Source organism: Hemitrygon akajei, chromosome 3, assembly GCF_048418815.1.
Source record: "Hemitrygon akajei chromosome 3, sHemAka1.3, whole genome shotgun sequence".
Lineage (NCBI taxonomy): Eukaryota > Metazoa > Chordata > Chondrichthyes > Myliobatiformes > Dasyatidae > Hemitrygon > Hemitrygon akajei.
In genome coordinates this window covers 90,663,635-90,686,949 of record NC_133126.1, presented here as the reverse complement: position 1 = coordinate 90,686,949, position 23,315 = coordinate 90,663,635, and the positions used below count along the sequence as shown (strand labels likewise).

Here is a 23,315-nt window from a genome sequence, read left to right as displayed (position 1 = left end):
GTCCGTGGGTCCTCAGATTTGGTTCACTTTACCATTAAAAGTGACCCCCACACTCACACAAGGTACTGATGATTCAATGTTCTTCGCTTGCCTTACAGGTGAGACATGGCTACTCCAAGCTGGTCTGGTGCTCTCTCATTGGGAAGGTGTTCTACTACTTCCGGAATCAGGATGACAAGGTACTTAAATGCCACTAGTAAAGTGACCCAGAAATAGACTCCAGTCAAATGGCTGAAGGACAAGTGGGTTCATTCTGTTACCTCTGGTGCAATGTGAGCTATCCATTCCCTGGGACTGCTTCAGCCCTCAGCCAGACGTAACGCAAGTTGAGGATAAAGCCACGGCTAATCTTTTGCTGATGAAATAGTAATTTGAAGAGTGGAGTGACAGTGGTGATTGCAGAGAAGAGGTGCTTCCTCTCAGCTCCAGGAAGCCAGGTTCAATCCTGACCTCGGGTGCTGTCTATGTGGAGTTTGCAGGTTTTCCCTGTGCCTGCATAGATTCCCTCCTGGTGCTCCAGTGTCCTCCTATGTCCAAAGATGTGCAGATTGGTAGGTTAATTGGCCGCTATAAATTGTCCCTCGTGTGGGGTAGCATGTGAGAGGAATGGATGGGAATGCAGGATGAATGAGTGGCATGGAAAATTAATGGAGAATTAGATTGATTTGTGAGCCAGAATAGATTCAAAGTTCAAAGTAAGTTTATTACCAAAGTACAGATATGCCACCATCTACAACCCTGAGATTCATTGTCTTGCTTGCATACTCAATAAATTCATAGAATAAATACTAACCAGAATCAATCAAATCAAGGAAAGGCCACACCAACTTGGACGTTCAACCAGTGTGCAAAGGATGACAAACTGCAAATTCAAAAAGAAAGTGAGAATAATAAATTCAACTTGATCGTTCAATTCAAAAATTTAACTAGATTTGATGGGCTAAATAGATGGCTTCCTCCTTGTAAGGAAGTGTAAAAATATATACTGTGATTAGTCTTCAATAACCTTGAAAGATTTGCACCCTCAGTTCCTGAGCTGGGGCAGGTATTTGTCAGTTAACATGCAGCTGTAAAGTATACTTTGTTGTATTGTGTTCCTGGGTGTGTACCACTCTTCCCCCCTCAAGGCAGTGAACCAGGTATAATTACATCCCAATCTTAATGCCTGTGGTTGACAGCAGTCTATAGGAGGTTACCTCGATCCTGTGTCCTGCGCAGTGTGCCCCGTGCACCTCAGTCCCATGTACCACTCTTCCCCCTCAAGGCAGTGAACCCAGGTATAATTGCATCCCCATCGCAATGCCTGTGGTTGAGGTTACATTTGAAAAGTGTAAATGCTGGTGGAGTGCCATCAGAAAGGAGGTCAGTAGTATTCGGTTTTCCAAACTTGGAACAGAGAGGGAGACTACAGTTTGGACTGAGTGTGGTATGGGAAGGATACCGGGAGCCTCCACCATCAACTCTGCTCTCAAACGCATCTCTCCCATTTCCCGCACATCTGCCCTCACCCCATCCGCCTGCCACCCCACTCAGGATAGGGTTCCCCTTGTCCTCACCTACCACCCCACCAGCCTCCGGGTCCAACATGTAATTCTCCGTAACTTCTGCCACCTCCTACGGGATCCCACTACCAAGCACATCTTTCCCTCCCCCCCTTCTGCTTTCTGCAGGGATCGCTCCCTACACGACTCCCTTGTCCATTCGTCCCCCCCATCCCTTCCCACCGATCTCCCTCCTGGCACTTATCCTTGTAAACGGAACAAGTGCTACACCTGCCCTTACACTTCCTCCCTCACCACCATTCAGGGCCCCAGACAGTCCTCCAGGTGAGGCGACACTTCACCTGTGAGTCGGCTGGTGTGGTATACTGCGTCCGGTGCTCCCGGTGTGGCCTTTTATATATTGGTGAGACCTGATGCAGACTGGGAGACCGTTTTGCTGAACACCTACGCTCTGTCCGCCAGAGAAAGCAGGATCTCCCAGTGGCCACACATTTTAATTCCACGTCCCATTCCCATTCTGATATGTCTATCCATGGCCTCCTCTTCTGTCAAGATGAAGCCACACTCAGGTTGGAGGAACAACACCTTATATTCCATCTGGGTAGCCTCCAACCTGATGGCATGAACATTGATTTCTCTAACTTCCGTTAATGCCCCTCCTCCCCTTCTTACCCCATCCCTGATAAATTTAGCTTCCCCCCCTTTTTTTTTCTCTCTTTCTGCCCATCACTCTGCCTGTTCTCCATCTCCCTCTGGTGCTCTCCTCCCCCTTTCTTTCTCCCTAGGCCTCCTGTCCCATGATCCTTTCCCTTCTCCAGCTCTGTATCACTTTTGTCAATCACCTTTCCAGCTCTCAGCTTCATCCCTCCCCCTCCTGTCTTCTCCTATCATTTTGGATTTCCCCCTCCCCCTCCTACTTTCAAATCTCTTACTATCTTTCCTTTCAGTTAGTCCTGACAAAGGGTCTTGGCCCGAAACGTCGACTGTACTTCTTCCCATAGATGCTGCCTGGCTTGCTGCGTTCCACCAGCATTTTGTGTGTGTTGCTGGAATTTCCAGCATCTGCAGATTTCCTCGTGCTTGGTCATTGTATAACGAGTTCCAAGCCAATGCCCACACCAGACACCTGTGCCAGTACAGCTTGGCTGGTTTCATAGAGAGACATAACACAGAAATGGTTCCTTCCACCCACCAAGTTCAGAATGGCGATTGCTGAGGTGGGGTGACAGGAGGAGCACTTGTTCTGTACTTCGTTTGGACCTCCACTGAGAACTTGAGGCTTCCTTCTTTTGTGCTGGCAGTGTGCATACATCCCATTTGCCTGGCTCAAAGCAGAAAACCAAATCCTGTAAGTGGGGGAATGCAGAGCTTTGTGTGTTTCAACAGTCTCCTGTCTGTGATTAATTAAACCTCAGCCTCCACTCACAGGCCTTAGTGGAAGTATCAGGTTGCCAGTGCATTGGAAGTGGCCACTAAAACTCGGCCCTTCTGTCTGAAGGCAGTTGGCTCAATAACAGTGCCTGAGCTGTGTGTAAGGGAATAAAACTGTGAAGGTAACTCCGGGATAACAGTGGCTCAATCCGGGAATGGTCTAATGAAGACTGATATCAGGGGTGTAGTAAATTTGAGGCAATAATATTAAGCTTCCTGCATAACTGTTTGGAGTTCCTGCTTATTCAGTGGTATTGCGCTGCAGATCTAGCCGCGGGTTGCAGTTCAAAGTCGTGATTGCAGACGGAGCTGTCTCAGTCTTCGCTGGGTGACATTCCAGTGATGTTCCCACACTGCAAAAGGAGAGCTCTGTCACAGGAGTACGCAGTGACAAGCCCGGGTAGTAGGAGCTGAGAAACTGCAGAGCCAAGTGAGGGGGCTACAAAGCTTGCCTCCAACCAGCAGGTGTTTGATTGCTTTCCTCAACGTGTTTAGTGCTGCCGCTGATAACGCCGGTCTTGGTTTTGTGCGTGAAGCATGTAAGGAAGGAGATGTTTTGTTCTAATTATCCCTCTGATTATTTAGTTCCCCCTGGGTCAACTGAAGGTCAGAGCAGCTAAAGTCGAAGAGGTGGACCGCTCCTGCGACTCCGATGAGGATTACGAGGCCGGGGGCCGAGGGTTCCTCTCCTCCCACTTCACCCTGGTCATCCATCCAAAGGATCAAAGCCCAACTTACCTGCTGATTGGCACAAAGCAGGAGAAGGTGAGAGTCATTTGGGAAGGTGGAAGAAGGTGCCAGGACTTGGGACTGGGTACTAGGGAGAGATTGGGCAGGCCAGGACTTGGGACTGGTTTTAGGGAGAGGTTGGGCAGGCCAGGACTTGGGACTGGGTTCTAGGGAGAGGTTGGGCAGGCCAGGACTTGGGAGTGGGTACTAGGGAGAGGTTGGGCAGGCCAGGACTTGGGACTGGGTTCTAGGGAGAGATTGGGCAGGCCAGGACTTGGGACTGGGTTCTAGGGAGAGATTGGGCAGGCCAGGACTTGGGACTGGGTTCTCAGGAGAGGTTGGGCAGGCCAGGACTTGGGACTGGGTTCTAGGGAGAGGTTGGGCAGGCCAGGACTTGGGACTGGGTTCTAGGGAGAGATTGGGCAGGCCAGGACTTGGGACTGGGTTCTAGGGAGAGGTTGGACAGGCCAGGACTTGGGACTGGGTTCTAGGGAGAGGTTGGGCAGGCCAGGACTTGGGACTGGGTTCTAGGGAGAGGTTGGGCAGGCCAGGACTTGGGACTGGGTTCTAGGGAGAGGTTGGACAGGCCAGGACTTGGGACTGGGTTCTAGGGAGAGATTGGGCAGGCCAGGACTTGGGAGTGGGTACTAGGGAGAGGTTGGGCAGGCCAGGACTTGGGACTGGGTTCTCAGGAGAGGTTGGGCAGGCCAGGACTTGGGAGTGGGTTCTCGGGAGAGGTTGGACAGGCCAGGACTTGGGACTGGGTACTAGGGAGAGGTTGGGCAGGCCAGGACTTGGGAGTGGGTACTAGGGAGAGGTTGGGCAGGCCAGGACTTGGGAGTGGGTTCTCAGGAGAGGTTGGGCAGGCCAGGACTTGGGAGTGGGTTCTCAGGAGAGGTTGGGCAGGCCAGGACTTGGGAGTGGGTTCTCGGGAGAGGTTGGGCAGGCCAGGACTTGGGACTGGGTTCTCAGGAGAGGTTGGTCAGGCCAGGACTTGGGACTGGGTTCTAGGGAGAGGTTGGGCAGGCCAGGACTTGGGACTGGGTTCTAGGGAGAGGTTGGGCAGGCCAGGACTTGGGACTGGGTTCTAGGGAGAGGTTGGACAGGCCAGGACTTGGGACTGGGTTCTAGGGAGAGATTGGGCAGGCCAGGACTTGGGAGTGGGTACTAGGGAGAGGTTGGGCAGGCCAGGACTTGGGACTGGGTTCTCAGGAGAGGTTGGGCAGGCCAGGACTTGGGAGTGGGTTCTCGGGAGAGGTTGGACAGGCCAGGACTTGGGACTGGGTACTAGGGAGAGGTTGGGCAGGCCAGGACTTGGGAGTGGGTACTAGGGAGAGGTTGGGCAGGCCAGGACTTGGGAGTGGGTTCTCAGGAGAGGTTGGGCAGGCCAGGACTTGGGAGTGGGTTCTCAGGAGAGGTTGGGCAGGCCAGGACTTGGGAGTGGGTTCTCGGGAGAGGTTGGGCAGGCCAGGACTTGGGACTGGGTTCTCAGGAGAGGTTGGTCAGGCCAGGACTTGGGACTGGGTTCTCAGGAGAGGTTGGGCAGGCCAGGGCTCAATTCCCTGGGGGGGGAGGGGGGGGTGACGTTATAGAGATGTATAAAATCCTGAGGGGCCGAGATCAGGTGAATGAACTCTGTCATTGTCCAGAATTATGGAATCAAGAATTAGAGGGCACTAGACAACGGGGTGACCCGTTGGGGCACCCTTTGAGAGAAGGGTAGTGCAGTCTGATGTGACCAGAATGAACATTAAATTTCCCTGAATGCTATTGGTATTGCTTTACTTTGGAAACTGAAGAAGAAAAACCAGTTTATTAAAGAAGAAAGACGCGTAGCAAGGCAAATATTAGCTCCTCCTCATTTCACTTCTGATGGCAACATTTCTGGCTGATCTGCCACCCTTGTGCCTCTCGTTGTCATTCCGGAGATGTGCAGTTCTTTATACGCCATCTCTTCTGCTGTTTGTTCTTTGTCTCTGATCCTGGAGACGTGCATTTCTCAGTTTACAGTGAAGGGGAAAGATTATACCTGAGGGGCAACTACTTCACACTGTAGTTGGTACGAAGGGGTAGGCATTTAAAAACAGGGAAGCTTTATATCAGTTGCACAGGGTGGTGGTGTTGAGGCCTTACCTGGAATCTGTGCATGGTTTTAGTCCCTTTTCCTTGTACACGGGAGTGTTATGGGGAAAGGGCAGGTAGATGGGGATGAGTCCATGTCCAGATCAGCCATGATTTTTCTGAATGGCAGAGCAGGCTCAACGGGCCAGATGGCCGAACCCTGCTCCTATTTCCTATGTTCATATGGAGGCAATACCAAGGGGATTCCAGGTTATTTCCTGGGATGAGAAGGGTGTCCTGTCAGGAGACATTGCCTAGTTTGAAGCTGTATTCCTTGGAATTTGATGGAATGAGGCGTGACCTTATTCAGACATAGGACCCCAAAGGGGCTGGACTGGAATGTGTTTGCTGCTGGGAGAGTTTTGAACAAAGGGACTTAGCTTTACCTGATCGTTTGAAACTCCGGTACATAGGAATTCTTTCCCTCAAGGTAGTGGTCTCCGGAATTCTCGGTCCTGGTGGGTGGTGGAAGCAGGATCATTACAAGTGTTCAAAGTGGCAATGGGTAAATATTTGAACGCACAAGGGTTAGAGGGGTACAGAGGAATGGTACAGGAGAGATGCTGAGGTCAGTCCATTCATTCGTTAGGCACCATGTCGTATAACATGGGTGGCCATGGTCTTTCCATTGTTCTTGGCAAATTTTTCTACGGGAGTGATCTACCATTGCCTTCTTCTGGGCAATGTCTTTACAGGACGTGTGACTTCAGCCATTACTAATACACTTCAGAGATTTTCTACCTGGTGTCCGTGGTCACATAAGCAGGACTTGTGATGTGCACGGGCTGCTTATACACCATCCACCACATGTCTGACCCTGAGGTGCTACACCTTGCCCAAGGATGACCTGCAGGCTAGCAGAGGGAAGGGGTGCCTTACACCTCCTTTGGTATCTCCACCCTGCCCACCCAGATGAGACCAGTATTGATGATGATATCGAATGGTGGGGCAGTTTCAATGGGCCTGCTCACTGACTCCTGCTGTTTTCTTGTGTCGTCTTTTTATTGGCATTGAACTTCAGTGTTCCTCACTGAGGATAGTAGAATGTGATGGATAATCAGAATTTATGATAGGCTGCCAAACTTCCAGGCCTGTGCCCAAACTTTGTGGAAGTTAAGATTATTCGCATGGTGCCTGACACAATGCAGAGGGAATACTGGACAGGCAGTGAACAGAAGAGTGTTCTAAAAATATCTCCAAACATTTTTATTTTACTGGCTATGACAATGTTGAAGATTGGGACAAAGGTTATTTTATATTTAGTCAAGAAGTGTCTGTTAAGTAACGAGGAGCCAATTCACTGGAATGCTGACTCATAATTCCAGGAGTGTGTCTCCCCAGGAGCAGCAACCCTGCTCTGTCAACCAGTTCCAGCTGGAAACGATCTCAGTCGAGCTGGATTTAACCACTTGCAGCCAGCTCCTTTATTTAATAATAACTAAATTAGCCTTGTTCCACCAAACTTCAGCCCAGGAGAAGCAGGGACTGCGGTGGGAATGCAGCTGGTTTCAGAATTGTTCACCTCGTTTGCGGTGGTCTGTTGGGTTTGATCATTGATTACTGTATTGGGTGGTCATCCAGAAGAAGGCAGTGGCACAGCTGGTGGAGCCACTGCCTCACACCTCCAGTGACCTGGGTTCGATCCCGACCCTGGGTGCTATCTGCGTGGAGTTTGCGTGTTCTCCCCGCGTGAATCTCCTGCAGCTCTCCACCCACATTGCAAAGACGTGTGGGTTGGTGGGTGAGCTAGCCGTTGTAAATTGTTTAGGTGAATTGTGGAATGTGGGGTGTTGGAACTATTAACGGGAGTGTGGGGAGAATCAAATGGGGTTCTGTGAATGGGTGATTGGTGGTTAGCATGGATTCAGTGGGCCAAAGGGACAGTTTCTGTGGTGTTTTGACTGCTGTTGCCGAGGTTGTAAGTACAAGATGCTGAATTTCTGGTCAGTTTACCATCCTGTGCCTGTACTCCACTCCACTCCTGCTCCCTCAGTGAGACTAACGCCTTCACTGTGCTTTCTACTACCCTGCCTTGCGCCTCCACAGGACACTTGGCTGTACCATTTGACTGTGGCGGCTGGGAGCGGCCATTCCAAAGTAGGTACAGAGTACGAGCAGCTGATCGGAAGACTGCTGGATGTCGATGGACAGTCAGGTGAGTGCCACGCAGGGAGATTGTGGATCAACACTGGCCCTGGCTGGTACGGTGTCGGAGGATTACCAATTAATGCTCCAGTAAAACACCAATAATCTACTATGAGTGTTTGGAAATCCCAATTGTTCAGTAGCTAGCTCACTGGGTCTTGTATCCCATACTCCCTTTAAAATCTAGGGTTCATGTTTCACACTAAATTCACTGAGACCCCGTTTCCCACTCTCCCTTTAAAAACAGAGAGACCCCATTTCCTATTCTCTTCATCCTGTCTGAGGAGCATTGCATCGATAGCAATCTGTCGCTGAAACTGCTTCTCTGTCTCTGGATGATGCTATGCAGAGGATGTTCAGGGTTTTCCATGATTGACCGTAGCCTACTCAGCGCCCTTCGCTCTGCTACCGATGTCACACTCTCCAGTTCTGTGCCCACGACAGAGCCCGCCTTCCTTACCAGCTTATTAAGACGTGATGCGTCCCTCTTCTTAATGCTGCCTCCCCAACACGCCACCACAAAGAAGAGGGCGCTCTCCACAACTGACCTATAGAACATCTTCAGCATCTCACTACAAACATTGAATGACGCCAACCTTCTAAGGAAGTACAGTCGACTCTGTGCCTTCCTGCACAAGGCATCTGTGTTGGCAGTCCAGTCTAGCTTCTCGTCTAACTGTACTCCCAGATACTTGTAGGTCTTAACCTGCTCCACACATTCTCCATTAATGATCACTGGCTCCATATGAGGCCTAAATCTCCTAAAGATCTTTAAACTCCGGGACCCCGTTTCCCACTCTCCCTTTAAACCCACCGGGACCCCGTTTCCCACTCTCCCTTTAAACCCACCGGGACCCCGTTTCCCATTCTCCCTTTAAACCCACCGGGACCCCGTTCCCCACTCTCCCTTTAAACCCACCGGGACCCCGTTCCCCACTCTCCCTTTAAACCCACCGGGACCCCGTTCCCCACTCTCCCTTTAAACCCACCGGGACCCCCGTTCCCCACTCTCCCTTTAAACCCACCGGGACCCCGTTCCCCACTCTCCCTTTAAACCCACCGGGACCCCCGTTCCCCACTCTCCCTTTAAACCCACCGGGACCCCGTTCCCCACTCTCCCTTTAAACCCACCGGGACCCCCGTTTCCCACTCTCCCTTTAAACCCACCGGGACCCCCGTTTCCCACTCTCCCTTTAAACCCACCGGGACCCCGTTCCCCACTCTCCCTTTAAACCCACCGGGACCCCGTTCCCCACTCTCCCTTTAAACCCACCGGGACCCCCGTTCCCCACTCTCCCTTTAAACCCACCGGGACCCCGTTCCCCACTCTCCCTTTAAACCCACCGGGACCCCGTTCCCCACTCTCCCTTTAAACCCACCGGGACCCCCGTTTCCCACTCTCCCTTTAAACCCACCGGGACCCCGTTCCCCACTCTCCCTTTAAACCCACCGGGACCCCGTTCCCCACTCTCCCTTTAAACACATTGGGACCCCCGTTTCCTTCACTCACATTAAACGGTGGTGATGAATATGTGGATGAGGTGGAAAGGGTAGGGAAGGTGTGCTGAGAAGGTAGAGGAGCATAAATACTGTCAGTGGCCAGAGGGCCAAATGACCTGTTTCTACATTGTGAGTTCTCCAATATTGTTGCTTTCAGCGTAAGTGGAGTGGATTGTTTTGACAACAACAGATCATTTCACATCATCTGGAATTCACTCTGGCTCTTCTGTTCCTCCAGCATCTGTCTCCATCCCAACAACTGGCAGGCTGTTGGTCAGCCCTATCCAACAGGTTGACCTGTTGGGCTTAGCAGTTAGTGCAAGGGGGTCCCCAGAAGCTGGCAAACCTTTCCAAGTCTGGGCACAGTGTCCGGAGTAGGGGTGGGGTGGGAGGGAAGAGCCTTGGTGCCAATACTGGGTGAAAACCACACACTACCCTTTGGACAGCAGCTTGGTGAAGCAAAGGGAGCCCCACCCCGTGATGAATCTGGACGCTGAGCAGCCGCGTGCTTTTGGAATGCAGGGACACCGTGACAGCTGCCTCTTGCTTTGTTTCCTGCAGACTCGCCCATCTGGAAGCACCCGGTCCTGTGCTGCAGTAAAGACAGCATCCTCACTGCCCTCACCACCCTCCCCTCCAATGCCCTGCAGACAGAAGCTCTGAAACTCTTCAAGGTAAAAGCTCAGATCTCTGTGTTAACTCTTATTGACATGGAGTATTAACAGGATGCAAAGCACTAGAGCTTTCTCACTCAAAATGCTTTTTTTTTGTTGAACCAGTATGTGTAGTGTGACTGCCTCACATGTCCTTCCATGCTTTTCCTTGTTGAGTTGTGTTGGCCTTAGAACCCCACCGCCTCCAGTTTCAAATGTCTCTGTGGCTATGCCCCTCCCGTGTCCTTAACCTCCTCCGGATGAACATCTGCCCACCCGCCTTGGGCTCCTGGGCGGTCCCGAGCCCTGTCTGTCACTTCATCCAGCCAATGAACCCTCCGATTCTCCACTCTCGGCCCGAAACGTTGACTGTACCTTTTTCCGTAGATGCAGCCTGGCCTGCTGAGTCCTTTCAGCATCTTGTGTGTGTCGCTCGTGTTTGTGATTCTCCACTCTCCTCCCTTTCTCTGGGATCTTTCTGATAGGTTGGAGGGAAGAGATGTAGAGAGAGACCTGGTTGGTTTTATTGTTGTTAAATTTATTGAGGTACAGTAGAAAGACCCCCACCGCCTTATTTTCACCATGGACGTCCAGTCCTTATATACCTCCATCTCCCACCAGGACGGTCTCAAAGCTCTTCACTTCTTTTTGGATTCCAGACCTAACCAATTCCCCTCTTCCACCACTCTTCTCCGTCTAGCGGAATTAGTTCGTACTCAATAATTTCTCCTTTGGCTCCTCCCACTTCCTCCAAACCAAGGCTGTAGCCATGGGCACCCGTATGGGTCCCAGTTATGCCTGCCTTTTTGTTGGCTTTGTGGAACAGTCCATGTTCCAAGTCTATACGGGTATCCGTCCCCCTCTTTTCCTTTGCTACATCAACGACTGCATTGGCGCTGCCTCTTGCAGGCATGCTGAGCTCGTTGACTTCATTAACTTTGCCTCCAACTTTCACCCTGCCCTCAAATTTACCTGGTCCATTTCCGACACCTCCCTCCCCTTTCTTGATCTTTCTGTCTCCATCTCTGGAGATGGCTTATCTACTGATATCTACTATAAGCCTACAGACTCTCACAGCTACCTGGACAATTCCTCTTCCCACCCTGTGTCTTGCAAAAATGCTATCCCCTTCTCACAATTCCTCCGTCTCCGCCGCATCTGCTCTCAGGATGAGGCTTTTCATTCCAGGACGAAGGAGATGTCTTCCTTTTTTAAACAAAGGGTCTTCCCTTCTTCCACCATCAACTCTGCTCTCAAACGCATCTCTCCCATTTCACGCACATCTGCCCTCACCCCATCTGCACGCCACCCCACTCGGGATAGGGTTCCCCTTGTCCTCACCTACCACCCCACCAGCCTCCCGGTCCAACATATAATTCTCCGTAACTTCCGCCACCTCCAATGGGATCCCACTACCAAGCACATCTTTCCCTCTCCCCCCCCCCCCCCTTTCTGCCTTCTGCAGGGATCGCTCCCTACGCGACTCCCTTGTCCACTCGTCCCCCCCATCTCTTCCCACCGATCTCCCTCCTGGCACTTATCTTTGTAAGCGGAACAAGTACTATACCTGCCCTTACACTTCCTCCCTCACCACCATTCAGGGCCCCAGACAGTCCTTCCAGCTGAGGTGACACTTCACCTGTGAGTCGGCTGGTGTGGTATACTGCGTCCGGTGCTCCCAGTGTGGCCTTTTATATATTGGTGAGACCTGACGCAGACTGGGAAACCATTTCACTGAACACCTACGCTCTGTCCGCCAGAGAAAGCAGGATCTCCCAGTGGCCACACATTTTAATTCCACGTCCCATTCCCATTCTGATATGTCTATCCATGGCCTCCTCTACTGTCAAGATGAAGCCACACTTGGGTTGGAGGAACAACACCTTATACTGTCTGGGTAGCCTCCAACCTGATGGCATGAACATTGACTTGTCTAACTTCCGTTAATGCCCCTCCTTCCCTTCTTACCCCATCCCTGATACATTTTGCTTCCCCCCCTCTTTTTTTTTCTCTCTTTCTGCCCATCACTCTGCCTGTTCTCCATCTCCCTCTGGTGCTCTCCACCCCCTTTCTTTCTCCCTAGGCCTCCCATCCCATGATCTTTTCCCTTCTCCAGCTCTGTATCACTTTCATCAATCACCTTTCCAGCTCTTAGCTTCACCCCACCCCCTCCGGTCTTCTCCTATCATTTTGCATTTTCCCCTCCCCCCACTACTTTCAAATCTCTTACTATCTTTCCTTTCAGGTAGTCCTGACGAAGGGTCTCGACCCGAATCGTCGACAGTGCTTCTCCTTATAGATGCTGCCTGGCCTGCTGTGTTCCACCAGCATTTTGTGTGTGTTGTGTGACAGTAGAAAGACTTCTGTTTTGCATGCCACCCCAACAGATCATACCAAACAGAATCTTATGAAGGTCATAAAAATCTTTTTAAAAAGCAGAGTTAAGTAGAACAGTTACAGTGAAAGTGCAGACAGACACAGCAAGATAGATTAAAAGTTCATCTCTTGGTGTATGAGAGCTCCATTCAGGAGTCTGATAACTGGGACAGAAACTTCCCATCAATCTGGAGGTTCGTGCTCTTTAGCTTTTGTATCTGTGATGCAAGTTAACTGAACAACTTCCCAGCTAACAGCTTGCATATTCTCAAATCTGTACATACACCGTCCTGAAGCTCTGGGGCAGCCAAAAAAACGTGGCGATGTCGAGTGACATTCCACGCCTCTAGCCCTGCCACGTAACCAACACACACCTGCCCCATCTCCACAACCCACGATCACATACCTAACTGAGCTTCTCTGCTAAGTTGATGGGCAGGTAGAAGCTGTTCATACCATCAAAGTGTCCAAGATAAGCTGGGGTGATGGTGATGAATGGGAGTTGCATCAGTCTCATAAAGCCTGCGTGAGTCTGGCAGGTCTGTCTGGGTCTGATGTACAATAGGCACTCAGAGCAAATGTTGTCAACTGCATGACTCATGCACTCAGCGGGGGTTCGTCTGCCTCGCCCAGCCGCGGTTGTTTACGCCAGCGTGGTTGAGTTGTGGTTCTTTGATCAGACGTGTTCATCCACATCTCTGTTCCCGGTTAGTTCTGCTGCTCTGGGTGCTGATTAATGTCCCTCACCTCACTTGTGCTCTATCCACAGTCGTGCCAGTTGTTCATCAACGTGCTGGTGGAAGCGCCTTCAATTGACTACCATGTGTCGTTGGCTCAGAACGCTCTTCAGGTTTGCCTGACACACACCGAGCTACAGAACGAAATCTACTGTCAGTTCATCAAGCAGACCAGCAACAGGCAGTCACACAACTTCTCCCTCATACAGGTAACCGCCGTTCACTGCAAGCTGAGACTCATCTACGCCACACAGATTGCTATCGGAGCTGGTTTTATGCTGCTGCATCTGGCATTAAAGTTTCCCTTCTGAAGGATGGAGTTTTACAGGGAAAAATACTGGGTGTACAGTAGCCAACATTTGTGAGATGAGATTAAAGGAAATATGGTGGGATAATACCAAGTAAGCTTCATGCATTCTGGGAATCTTCACTATTATTGAATGCACTCATCATTCAGAGATCCCTGATAGCTATTAGTTTTTGTTGAATTTATGTCACTGAGCTGAACTTCAGTATAGGTTGTAGCTTTTGCCCAGTATTCAATGGACTCTCTGTGATTATGCCTTCTTACTCCCTGTCCAGTGCTGGCAGCTCCTGGCGCTGTGTGTCGCTCTTTTCCTCCCTCAGCATCACTTCCTGTGGTATCTCAAGCTTCACCTCCAGCGCAACGCGGACCCCAGGTAGGAGACCTCTGAACTTGGGAGAGAAGCTGCAGGGTGGGATACTGTTTCTGAGTACAAATGGAGTTGACTAACACTTGCTCTTTCTAACATCATGGTATTCCTTTAAAGTGTTGTCTGGCAAGGATGTGCAAGGTCTTTTCCAGTGCCTGTGTCCCACCATCCCTACAGAATGGGTTATTGCTGCCTCTCCTACCTTCCCAGAAGCTCTGGAATTCTCAGCCCCGAGGTTGTAGATCAGTAGAGATGCTTAAGGTGGAGATAGAAAATTATTTGAAAGATGAAGGAATTGAGGGATTTGGGGGACTGATGCAGAAGAGTTGAGATCAGCATAGGACCGGCTTGAGGGGCAGAATGGCCTACTCTGCTTCCTATTTTCTTTCAAAATGTACCTTGCATTTCTCAGCAACTTGACCAAGACCACTGGTTTCCAGGCTTAGTTTGGAATTCTCCTCTGTGATCCACGTACTCAGCAAGGACACCAACTCCTTCATTGAAAGCACCAGTCCATTCAGTGGCAGTTACGCACAACTCAGTCCTGCAGCAGTTCTGTTCCTGGGCTAGTAATCCAGACACCCTATGGCTAGCCACAGCTCAGCATCACAGTTGTCTTTAATTGCCCTTATGAAGAAGCCTAGCCAGCTGCTGCTCAGTTTTATCAAGTGGTGCAGGAGCAGTGACAGTTGGACTGAATGTCCAGTTTTTGGGCTGCGTATATTCTTTAAAGCCTTGCAAGACGAAGGTTTATCTTGAACTTCCCAAGCCTCCTGGGGTTAAGTAACCAAGTCTGGTCTTGCCAGTAATGTCCACATCTCAGGAGTTAATAATTAACACCATTTTGCCCTGATCCATGTGCATTCGTTTGGACACAGAAGGGCTGCTGCTGTATCCAAAGCCAATCACTACTCTGCCCTAGTCTGATCCAGCAAGGTACAACCTCCGGGTTGTTGGGAGGTGCAGTCTGAACTGTGCTCCAATCCAGGCTGGTATTTTGAACCCATTTTGGTTGGGGACTGCGATGAAGCTCATAAACCCTCATTGGGATGCAAAAAGTTGGTGACAAAGAGATGGGTCAGTCACCCCTTGTTCTGGGAAGGATCTGATCCCTATTCCAAGAGAGATATTGGGTGTTAGCCACCACCTTCATCACATTCTGATGTACCTCTTTCAAGGAGAGATACCATGCCATTGAAGGAATTCCTTGGGATCAGTTTGTAACTGCAGGTATTGGTGGAGACTTCTGCACAAAGCCCACACAGTAATCTCTTGGCACTGGTCCCTCCTCAGGACGGAGATTGGCAAATACTCCATCTACTGCCAGAGGTCTTTGGAGCGCACGCTGCAGAATGGGGACCGCGAGGCCAAGCCGTCCCGGATGGAAACGATGTCGATCCTCCTGCGAAACCCTTATCACCACTCCCTTCCGTTCAGTATCCCTGTGCATTTCATGAATGGAACTTACCAGGTCAGTGATGGATGCATGCAGCTCCAGTGAGATGTGACAATCACTCATCAGCAGCTCCCTGCTTGCATTCCTGAAACTCATTAAGAAGTCAACTTGTTTGCAAATCACGGCAAAAATATCAGAATGTTTTTGCTGAAGTGTAACAAGCATTACTTAGCATAAATACTGCTGATAATGTGATACACTTAATGAGCTATTAACAAATAAAGTAACAGAATTAGAGAGTGAATCCTGTAATCACAAATGCATTGCACCAAAGAGTCATATAAAGCATAGAAACAGGCCCTTCAGCCCATTGAGTCTGTACTGACCATCAACCACACATTAGTGCTACACTAATCCCACTTGGTCCTCCCTACATTCCCATCAAACCCTCCGTTCCCCACCAAGGTTCTACTACTCACCTGTAAACCAGGGGCTATTTACAATGGGCGAACTCCGGGCTGACAGTATCTGACGACAGGGCGGGACCCGGGTCTCTGAGGGTGAGAGGCAGTGCCTATACGACAGTGCCTCTGTTGCCTCCTGTAACAATGCAGCTGGCTCGTTTGTCAGAGACGCTGTTCGTACCTTGGGGAGTGGGAGTGCTGAAGTTTCACTTGTCCCTACGGCCTCCCATCATTACTTTGGGACTAGTATCATTTTCAGTAGGCAAGGCAGCCCATGTCTGTGCCATTCAGTCAGCAAGCCCTTACACAGAGAAAACGAGCAGGTTAAAAGAAGAGAGGAAAACGGCAGAGACTCGACTTCAGCCAGATTCTAACCACCTCTGAAGGAGTAAGTTACTGTATGCTGTAGACCAGGGCTGTCCAGTTAGTTTTCCACGAGGGCCAAATTATGTCAAGCGTGCCAAGCCGGGGGTCAAAACATCCAGGGTTTTTTTTCATTGTGTCAGTAAGTTGTTTTACGGGCAGATGTTGTTGCTGCTATTACCATTATTATTAGTAGTAGTTGTAATAATTTAGGCCTAGGATTCTCAAAGCCTGTGTTGTGGGTCACACAAGAAAAAAAAATGCACTCTTGAAACAAAATAAGTCCAAAACCAACCATTTAATTATGACTCCAGCTATCACAACTGTCAGCTGTCACATTGAGAACTCATCTTGGAATTAAAATACACACACACACACACACACAGTAAACATGGTAGTCTTCACCACTTCTCTTCCACACAGAGTTTTAGTAGTACTGCCTTTTCCACTGTTTCTGTACTCTCATTTAATCTATTTGTTCTTTTTAATTAAGCTATATAGCATTTGAAGTATGAAGTGTAGTTATAAATGAAATTATCAGTATTATTGATGTTGTAATGTTATTATACCACAATAAGATTGACAAATGGACAAAAATAAATTGATTCACTCACCAATCAGTGAGAGAAGTGACAGCGACGGGATGAGGCAATCCTTCTGATGTCAGACCTGTATTCTGTTGTGGCAATCCTGAGGCACTGGCCAAGATGTGCATTGGAGACTCTGTTTCTGTCCTGGTTCTTGATGGAGTTCATTGAAGAAAACAATGACTCACATATGTACTTGGAGGGGAACAGTGTGAGTAGGACCATTGCAATAGCTCTTGTGTTTTTGAATTGAACTTGGGGGCCCACATTGATCCAAAAGTCACTCACCCCAACATCCTTGTGTTGTGCTTTGAGCAAATCAGATGTTCCCATTTCCAAACCTCCATCTGAAGGGTAGATAGATAGATAGATAGATAGATAGATAGATAGATACTTTATTCATCCCCATGGGGAAATTCAACTTTTTTTCCAATGTCCCATACACTTGTTGTAGCAAAACTAATTACATACAATACTTAACTCAGTAAAAAATATGATATGCATCTAAATCACCATCTCAAAAAGCATTAATAATAGCTTTTAAAAAGTTCTTAAGTCCTGGCGGTAGAATTGTAAAGCCTAATGGCATTGGGGAGTATTGACCTCTTCATCCTGTCTGAGGAGCATTGCATCGATAGTAACCTGTTGCTGAAACTGCTTCTCTGTCTCTGGATGGTGCTATGTAGAGGATGTTCAGAGTTATCCATAATTGACCGTAGCCTACTCAGCGCCCTTCGCTCAGCTACCGATGTTAAACTCTCCAGTACTTTGCCCACGACAGAGCCCGCCTTCCTTACCAGCTTATTAAGACGTGAGGCGTCCCTCTTCTTAATGCTTCCTCCCCAACACGCCACCACAAAGAAGAGGGCGCTCTCCACAACTGACCTATAGAACATCTTCAGCATCTCACTACAGACATTGAATGACGCCAACCTTCTTAGGAAGTACAGTCGACTCTGTGCCTTCCTGCACAAGGCATCTGTGTTGGCAGTCCAGTCTAGCTTCTCGTCTAACTGTACTCCCAGATACTTGTAGGTCTTAACCTGCTCCACACATTCTCCATTAATGATCACTGGCTCCATATGAGGCCTAGATCTCCTAAAGTCCACCACCATCTCCTTGGTCTTGGTGATATTGAGACGCAGGTAGTTTGAGTTGCACCATATCACAAAGTCCTGTATCAGTTTCCTATACTCCTCCTCCTGTCCATTCCTGACACACCCCACTATGGCCGTGTCATCAGCGAACTTCTGCACATGGCAGGACTCCGAGTTATATTTGAAGTCTGATGTGTACAGGGTGAACAGGACCGGAGAGAGTATGGTTCCCTGCGGCGTACGTTGCCTATCTATGGAAGGTACCAGCCTTTTGGCCCCTGCAGTCCACTAGACTTCATTGGGTAATCTGGTTCAGTTTGAGTTAGGACCGGATTGCCAATGAGAAAGTGGGTGCCCTGTTCCCCTTGAGAGTGCCTCAGTGGCTGGTTCATCCCGAGCTGTCCGCTGCTTTGTGGGAGTCTCAACGTTGGGATGATGTGCTCCCAGTGCTGAGGTGGTGTGGTGGGGGATTTCAGACCACAACCTCCGCTCCTCACTTGCCGAATTTCCTCCAGGTTGTGGGGTTTGACGGTTCCACCACTGTTGAGGAATTCCTGAATACATTGAACCAGGAGATAGGGATGCGGAAAACCTCGCAGTCGGGATTTGCGCTCTTCACGGATGATCCCTCCGGAAAGGACCTGGAGCACTGTCTACAAGGCACTGTGAAGGTAAGACGCAGGTACTCGGGAAAATCGGAAACACAGTCCAGCGGCTGCACACAAGTGTGCTGAGAGATACCATCGTCATATCTTCATACCCATTCCTGACTTGCTGTAGACTGTATCTCACTGCATAGACCAGACACACACACACACACACACTATACCCAAACACAGACACGCGCACTCTATACCCAAACACAGATACGCGCACTCTATACCCAAACACAGACACGCACACTCTATACCCAAACACAGATACGCGCACTCTATACCCAAACACAGACACGCGCACTCTGTACCCAAACACACACACTCCTTACCCAAACACAGACGCGTACACTCCATACCCAAGCACATACGCGAGCACTCCATACCCACAGACGTGCGCACTCCATACCCAAACACAGACGCGAGCACTCCATACGCAAATACAGACACGCACACTCCATACCCAAACACAGACGTGCACACCCCTTACCTGAACACAGACGTGCGCACTCCATACCCAAACACAGATGCGAGCACTCCTTACACAAATACAGACACGCGTACTCCATACCCACAGATACACACTCCATACCCAAACACAGACGCGTGCACTCCATACCCATAAACTGCAATAATGGGTATCAAAATCCACCAGCAGGTAAATCCCAAGTCCCTCCCAGAAACCTCAGGAACGTTCCACAAACTCACTACAATTACTTCAATTTGATAAGTTGTACCATGCTCACAGTAACACTCTGGTACACCCTCACTGTGACACTGACACACCCCTCCCCCTCACTGTGACACTGACACACCCCTCCCCCTCACTGTGACACTGACACCCCCCCTCACTGTGACACTCTGACACCCCCTCCCCCTCACTGTGACACTGACACCCCCCCACCCCTCACTGTGACACTGACAACCCCCTCACCCCTCACTGTGACACTGACAACCCCCTCACCCCTCACTGTGACACTGACACCCCCCTCGCCCTCACTGTGACACTGACACACACCCCCACCCCTCACTGTGACACTGACACACCCCCTCCCCCTCACTGTGACACTGACACACACCCCCTCCCCCTCACTGTGACACTGACACTCCCCCACCCCTCACTGTGACACCTACACACCCCCACCCCTCACTGTGACACTGACACCCCCCACCCCTCACTGTGACACTCTGACACCCCCTCACCCCTCACTGTGACACTGACACACCCCCCACCCCTCACTGTGACACTGACACTCCCCCACCCCTCACTGTGACACCTACACACCCCCACCCCTCACTGTGACACTGACACACCCCACCCCAAACTGTGACACTCTGACACCCCCTCACCCCTCACTGTGACACTGACACACCCCTCCCCCTCACTGTGACACTGACACACCCCCTCCCCTTCACTGTGACACTGACACACCCCTCCCCCTCACTGTGACACTGACACCCCCCACCCCTCACTGTGACACTCTGACACCCCCCTCCCCTCACTGTGACACTGACACACCCCTCCCCCTCACTGTGACACTGACATCTCCCCACCCCTCACTGTGACACTGACACCCCCCCACCCCTCACTGTGAAACTGACACCACCCCACCCCTCACTGTGACACTGACACACCCCTCCCCTTCACTGTGACACTGACACACCCCCTCCCCTCACTGTGACACTGACACTCCCCCACCCTCACTGTGACACTGACACCACCCCACCCCTCACTGTGACACTGACACACCCCCTCACTGTGACACTGACACACCCCTCCCCTCACTGTGACACTCTGACACACCCCTCCCCCTCACTGTGACGCTGACGCACCCCTCCCACTCACTGTGACACCGACACACACCCCACCCCTCACTGTGACACTGACACACCCCCTCACTGTGACACTGACACAACCCACCCCACACTGTGACACTGACACCCCTCCCACTCACTGTGACACCGACACACCCCCCACCCCTCACTGTGACACTGACACACCCCCTCACTGTGACACTGACACAACCCACCCCACACTGTGACACTGACACTCCCCCACCCCTCACTGTGACACTGACACACCCCTCCCCCTCACTGTGACAATGACACTCCCCCCTCCCCCTCATTGTGACACTGACACCCCCCTCCCCCTCACTGTGACACTGACACCCCCCTCCCCCCTCACTGTGACACTCTGACACACCCCCTCCCTCTCACTGTGACACTGACACCCCCCCACCCCTCACTGTGACACTGACACCCCCACCCCTCACTGTGACACTGACACACCCTCCCCCCTCACTGTGACACACTGACACCCCCCTCACCCCTCACTGTGACACTGACACACCCCTCCCCCTCACTGTGACACTGACACCCCCCCACCCCCTCACTGTGAAACTGACACCCCCTCCCCCTCACTGTGACACTGACACTCCCCCACCCCTCACTGTGACACTGACACCCCCCACCCCCTCACTGTGACACTGACACACCCCCACCCCTCACTGTGACACTGACACCCCCTCCCCCTCAGTGTGAGACTGACAACCCCCCACCCCCTCACTGTGACACTGACACTCCCCCCACCCCTCACCGTGACTCTGACACACACCTCCCCCTCACTGTGACACTGACACTCCCCACCCCTCACTGTGACACTCTGACACACCCCTCCCCCTCACTGTGACACTGACACCCCCCTCCCCCTCACTGTGACACTGACACCCCCCCACCCCTCACTGTGACACACTGACACCCCCTCACCCCTCACTGTGACACTGACACCCCCCCACCCCCTCACTGTGACACTGACACACCCCTCACCCCTCACTGTGACACTGACACCCCCCCACCCCCTCACTGTGACACTCTGACACCCCCCCTCCCCTCACTGTGACACTGACACCCCCTCCCCCTCACTGTGACACTCTGACACACCCCCACCCCTCACTGTGACACTGACACATACCCCTCCCCTCACTGTGACACTGACACCCCCCCACCCCTCACTGTGACACTGACACCCCCCCACCCCTCACTGTGACACTGACACCCCCCCTCCCCCCTCACTGTGACACACTGACACCCCCTCCCCCTCACTGTGACACTGACACACCCCCTCCCTCTCACCGTGACACTGACACCCCTCCCCCTCACTGTGACACTGACACCCCCCTCACCCCTCACTGTGACACTGACACCCCCTCCCCCTCACTGTGACACACTGACACCCCCCCTCACTGTGACACTGACATCCCCCCTCACTGTGAACACACTGACACCCCCCCTCACTGTGACTCTGACACCCCCCTCACTGTGACACTGACATCCCCCTCCCCTCACTGTGACACACTGACACCCCCCCTCCCCCTCACTGTGACACTGACACACCCCCACCCCTCACTGTGATACTGACACCCCCCCACCCCTCACTGTGACACTGACACACCCCTCCCCCTCACTGTGACACTGACACCCCCCCCACCCCTCACTGTGACACTGACACACCCCTCCCCCTCACTGTGACACTGACACCCCCCCCACCCCTCACTGTGACACTGACACCCCCTCCCCCTCACTGTGACACTCTGACACCCCCCACCCCTCACTGTGATACTGACACACCCCCTCCCCCTCACTGTGACACTGACACACCCCTCCCCCTCACTGTGACACTGACACCCCCCCACCCCTCACTGTGACACTGACACACCCCTCCCCCTCACTGTGACACTGACACCCCCCCCACCCCTCACTGTGACACTGACACCCCCCTCCCCCTCACTGTGACACTGACACACCCCCTCCCTCTCACCGTGACACTGACACCCCTCCCCCCTCACTGTGACACTGACACCCCCCCTCCCCCTCACTGTGACACTGACACCCCTCCCCCTCACTGTGACACTGACACCCCCCCACCCCTCACTGTGACACTGACACCCCCCCTCCCCCTCACTGTGACACTGACACACCCCTCCCCCTCACTGTGACACTGACACCCCCCCACCCCTCACTGTGACACTGACACCCCTCCCCCTCACTGTGACACTGACACACACCCCTCCCCCTCACTGTGACACTGACACCCCTCCCCCTCACTGTGACACTGACACCCCCCCACCCCTCACTGTGACACTGACACCCCCCCTCCCCCTCACTGTGACACTGACACCCCCCTCCCCCTCACTGTGACACTGACACCCCCCCACCCCTCACTGTGACACTGACACCCCCTCCCCCTCACTGTGACACTGACACACCCCCTCCCTCTCACCGTGACACTGACACCCCCCCCACCCCTCACTGTGACACACTGACACCCCCTCACCCCTCACTGTGACACTGACACCCCCCACCCCTCACTGTGACACTCTGACACCCCCCCACCCCTCACTGTGACACTCTGACACCCCCCCACCCCTCACTGTGACACTGACACCCCCCTCCCCCTCACTGTGACACTGACACCCCCCTCACCCCTCACTGTGACACAGACACCCCCTCCCCCTCACTGTGACACTGACACCCCCCCTCCCCCTCACTGTGACACAGACACCCCCTCCCCCTCACTGTGACACAGACACCCCCCACCCCTCACTGTGACACTGACACACCCCTCCCCCCTCACTGTGACACTGACACCCCCCTCCCCCTCACTGTGACACTGACACCCCCCTCCCCCTCACTGTGACACAGACACCCCCCACCCCTCACTGTGACACTGACACCCCCCCTCCCCCTCACTGTGACACAGACACACCCCTCCCCCTCACTGTGACACTGACACCCCCCTCCCCCTCACTGTGACACTGACACCCCCCCACCCCTCACTGTGACACTCTGACACCCCCCCACCCCCTCACTGTGACACTGACACCCCCC

At 52.0% G+C, this 23,315-nt stretch overlaps 1 protein-coding gene across 2 annotated transcripts in view; it reads left to right on the top strand.

Moving 5' to 3' along the window:
* The window catches only part of plekhh1 (pleckstrin homology domain containing, family H (with MyTH4 domain) member 1), a 255,781-nt gene that overhangs the window by 101,121 nt on the left and 131,345 nt on the right, over positions 1-23,315 (top strand). For both annotated transcript variants that reach the window (XM_073040330.1, XM_073040329.1), the window contains 8 exons: positions 99-179; positions 3,519-3,698; positions 7,830-7,938; positions 9,990-10,102; positions 13,227-13,403; positions 13,777-13,874; positions 15,162-15,339; positions 18,291-18,446. In XM_073040330.1, the coding sequence (XP_072896431.1) occupies positions 99-179; positions 3,519-3,698; positions 7,830-7,938; positions 9,990-10,102; positions 13,227-13,403; positions 13,777-13,874; positions 15,162-15,339; positions 18,291-18,446 (1,092 nt within the window). The remainder of the gene's footprint in view (positions 1-98; positions 180-3,518; positions 3,699-7,829; positions 7,939-9,989; positions 10,103-13,226; positions 13,404-13,776; positions 13,875-15,161; positions 15,340-18,290; positions 18,447-23,315) is intronic.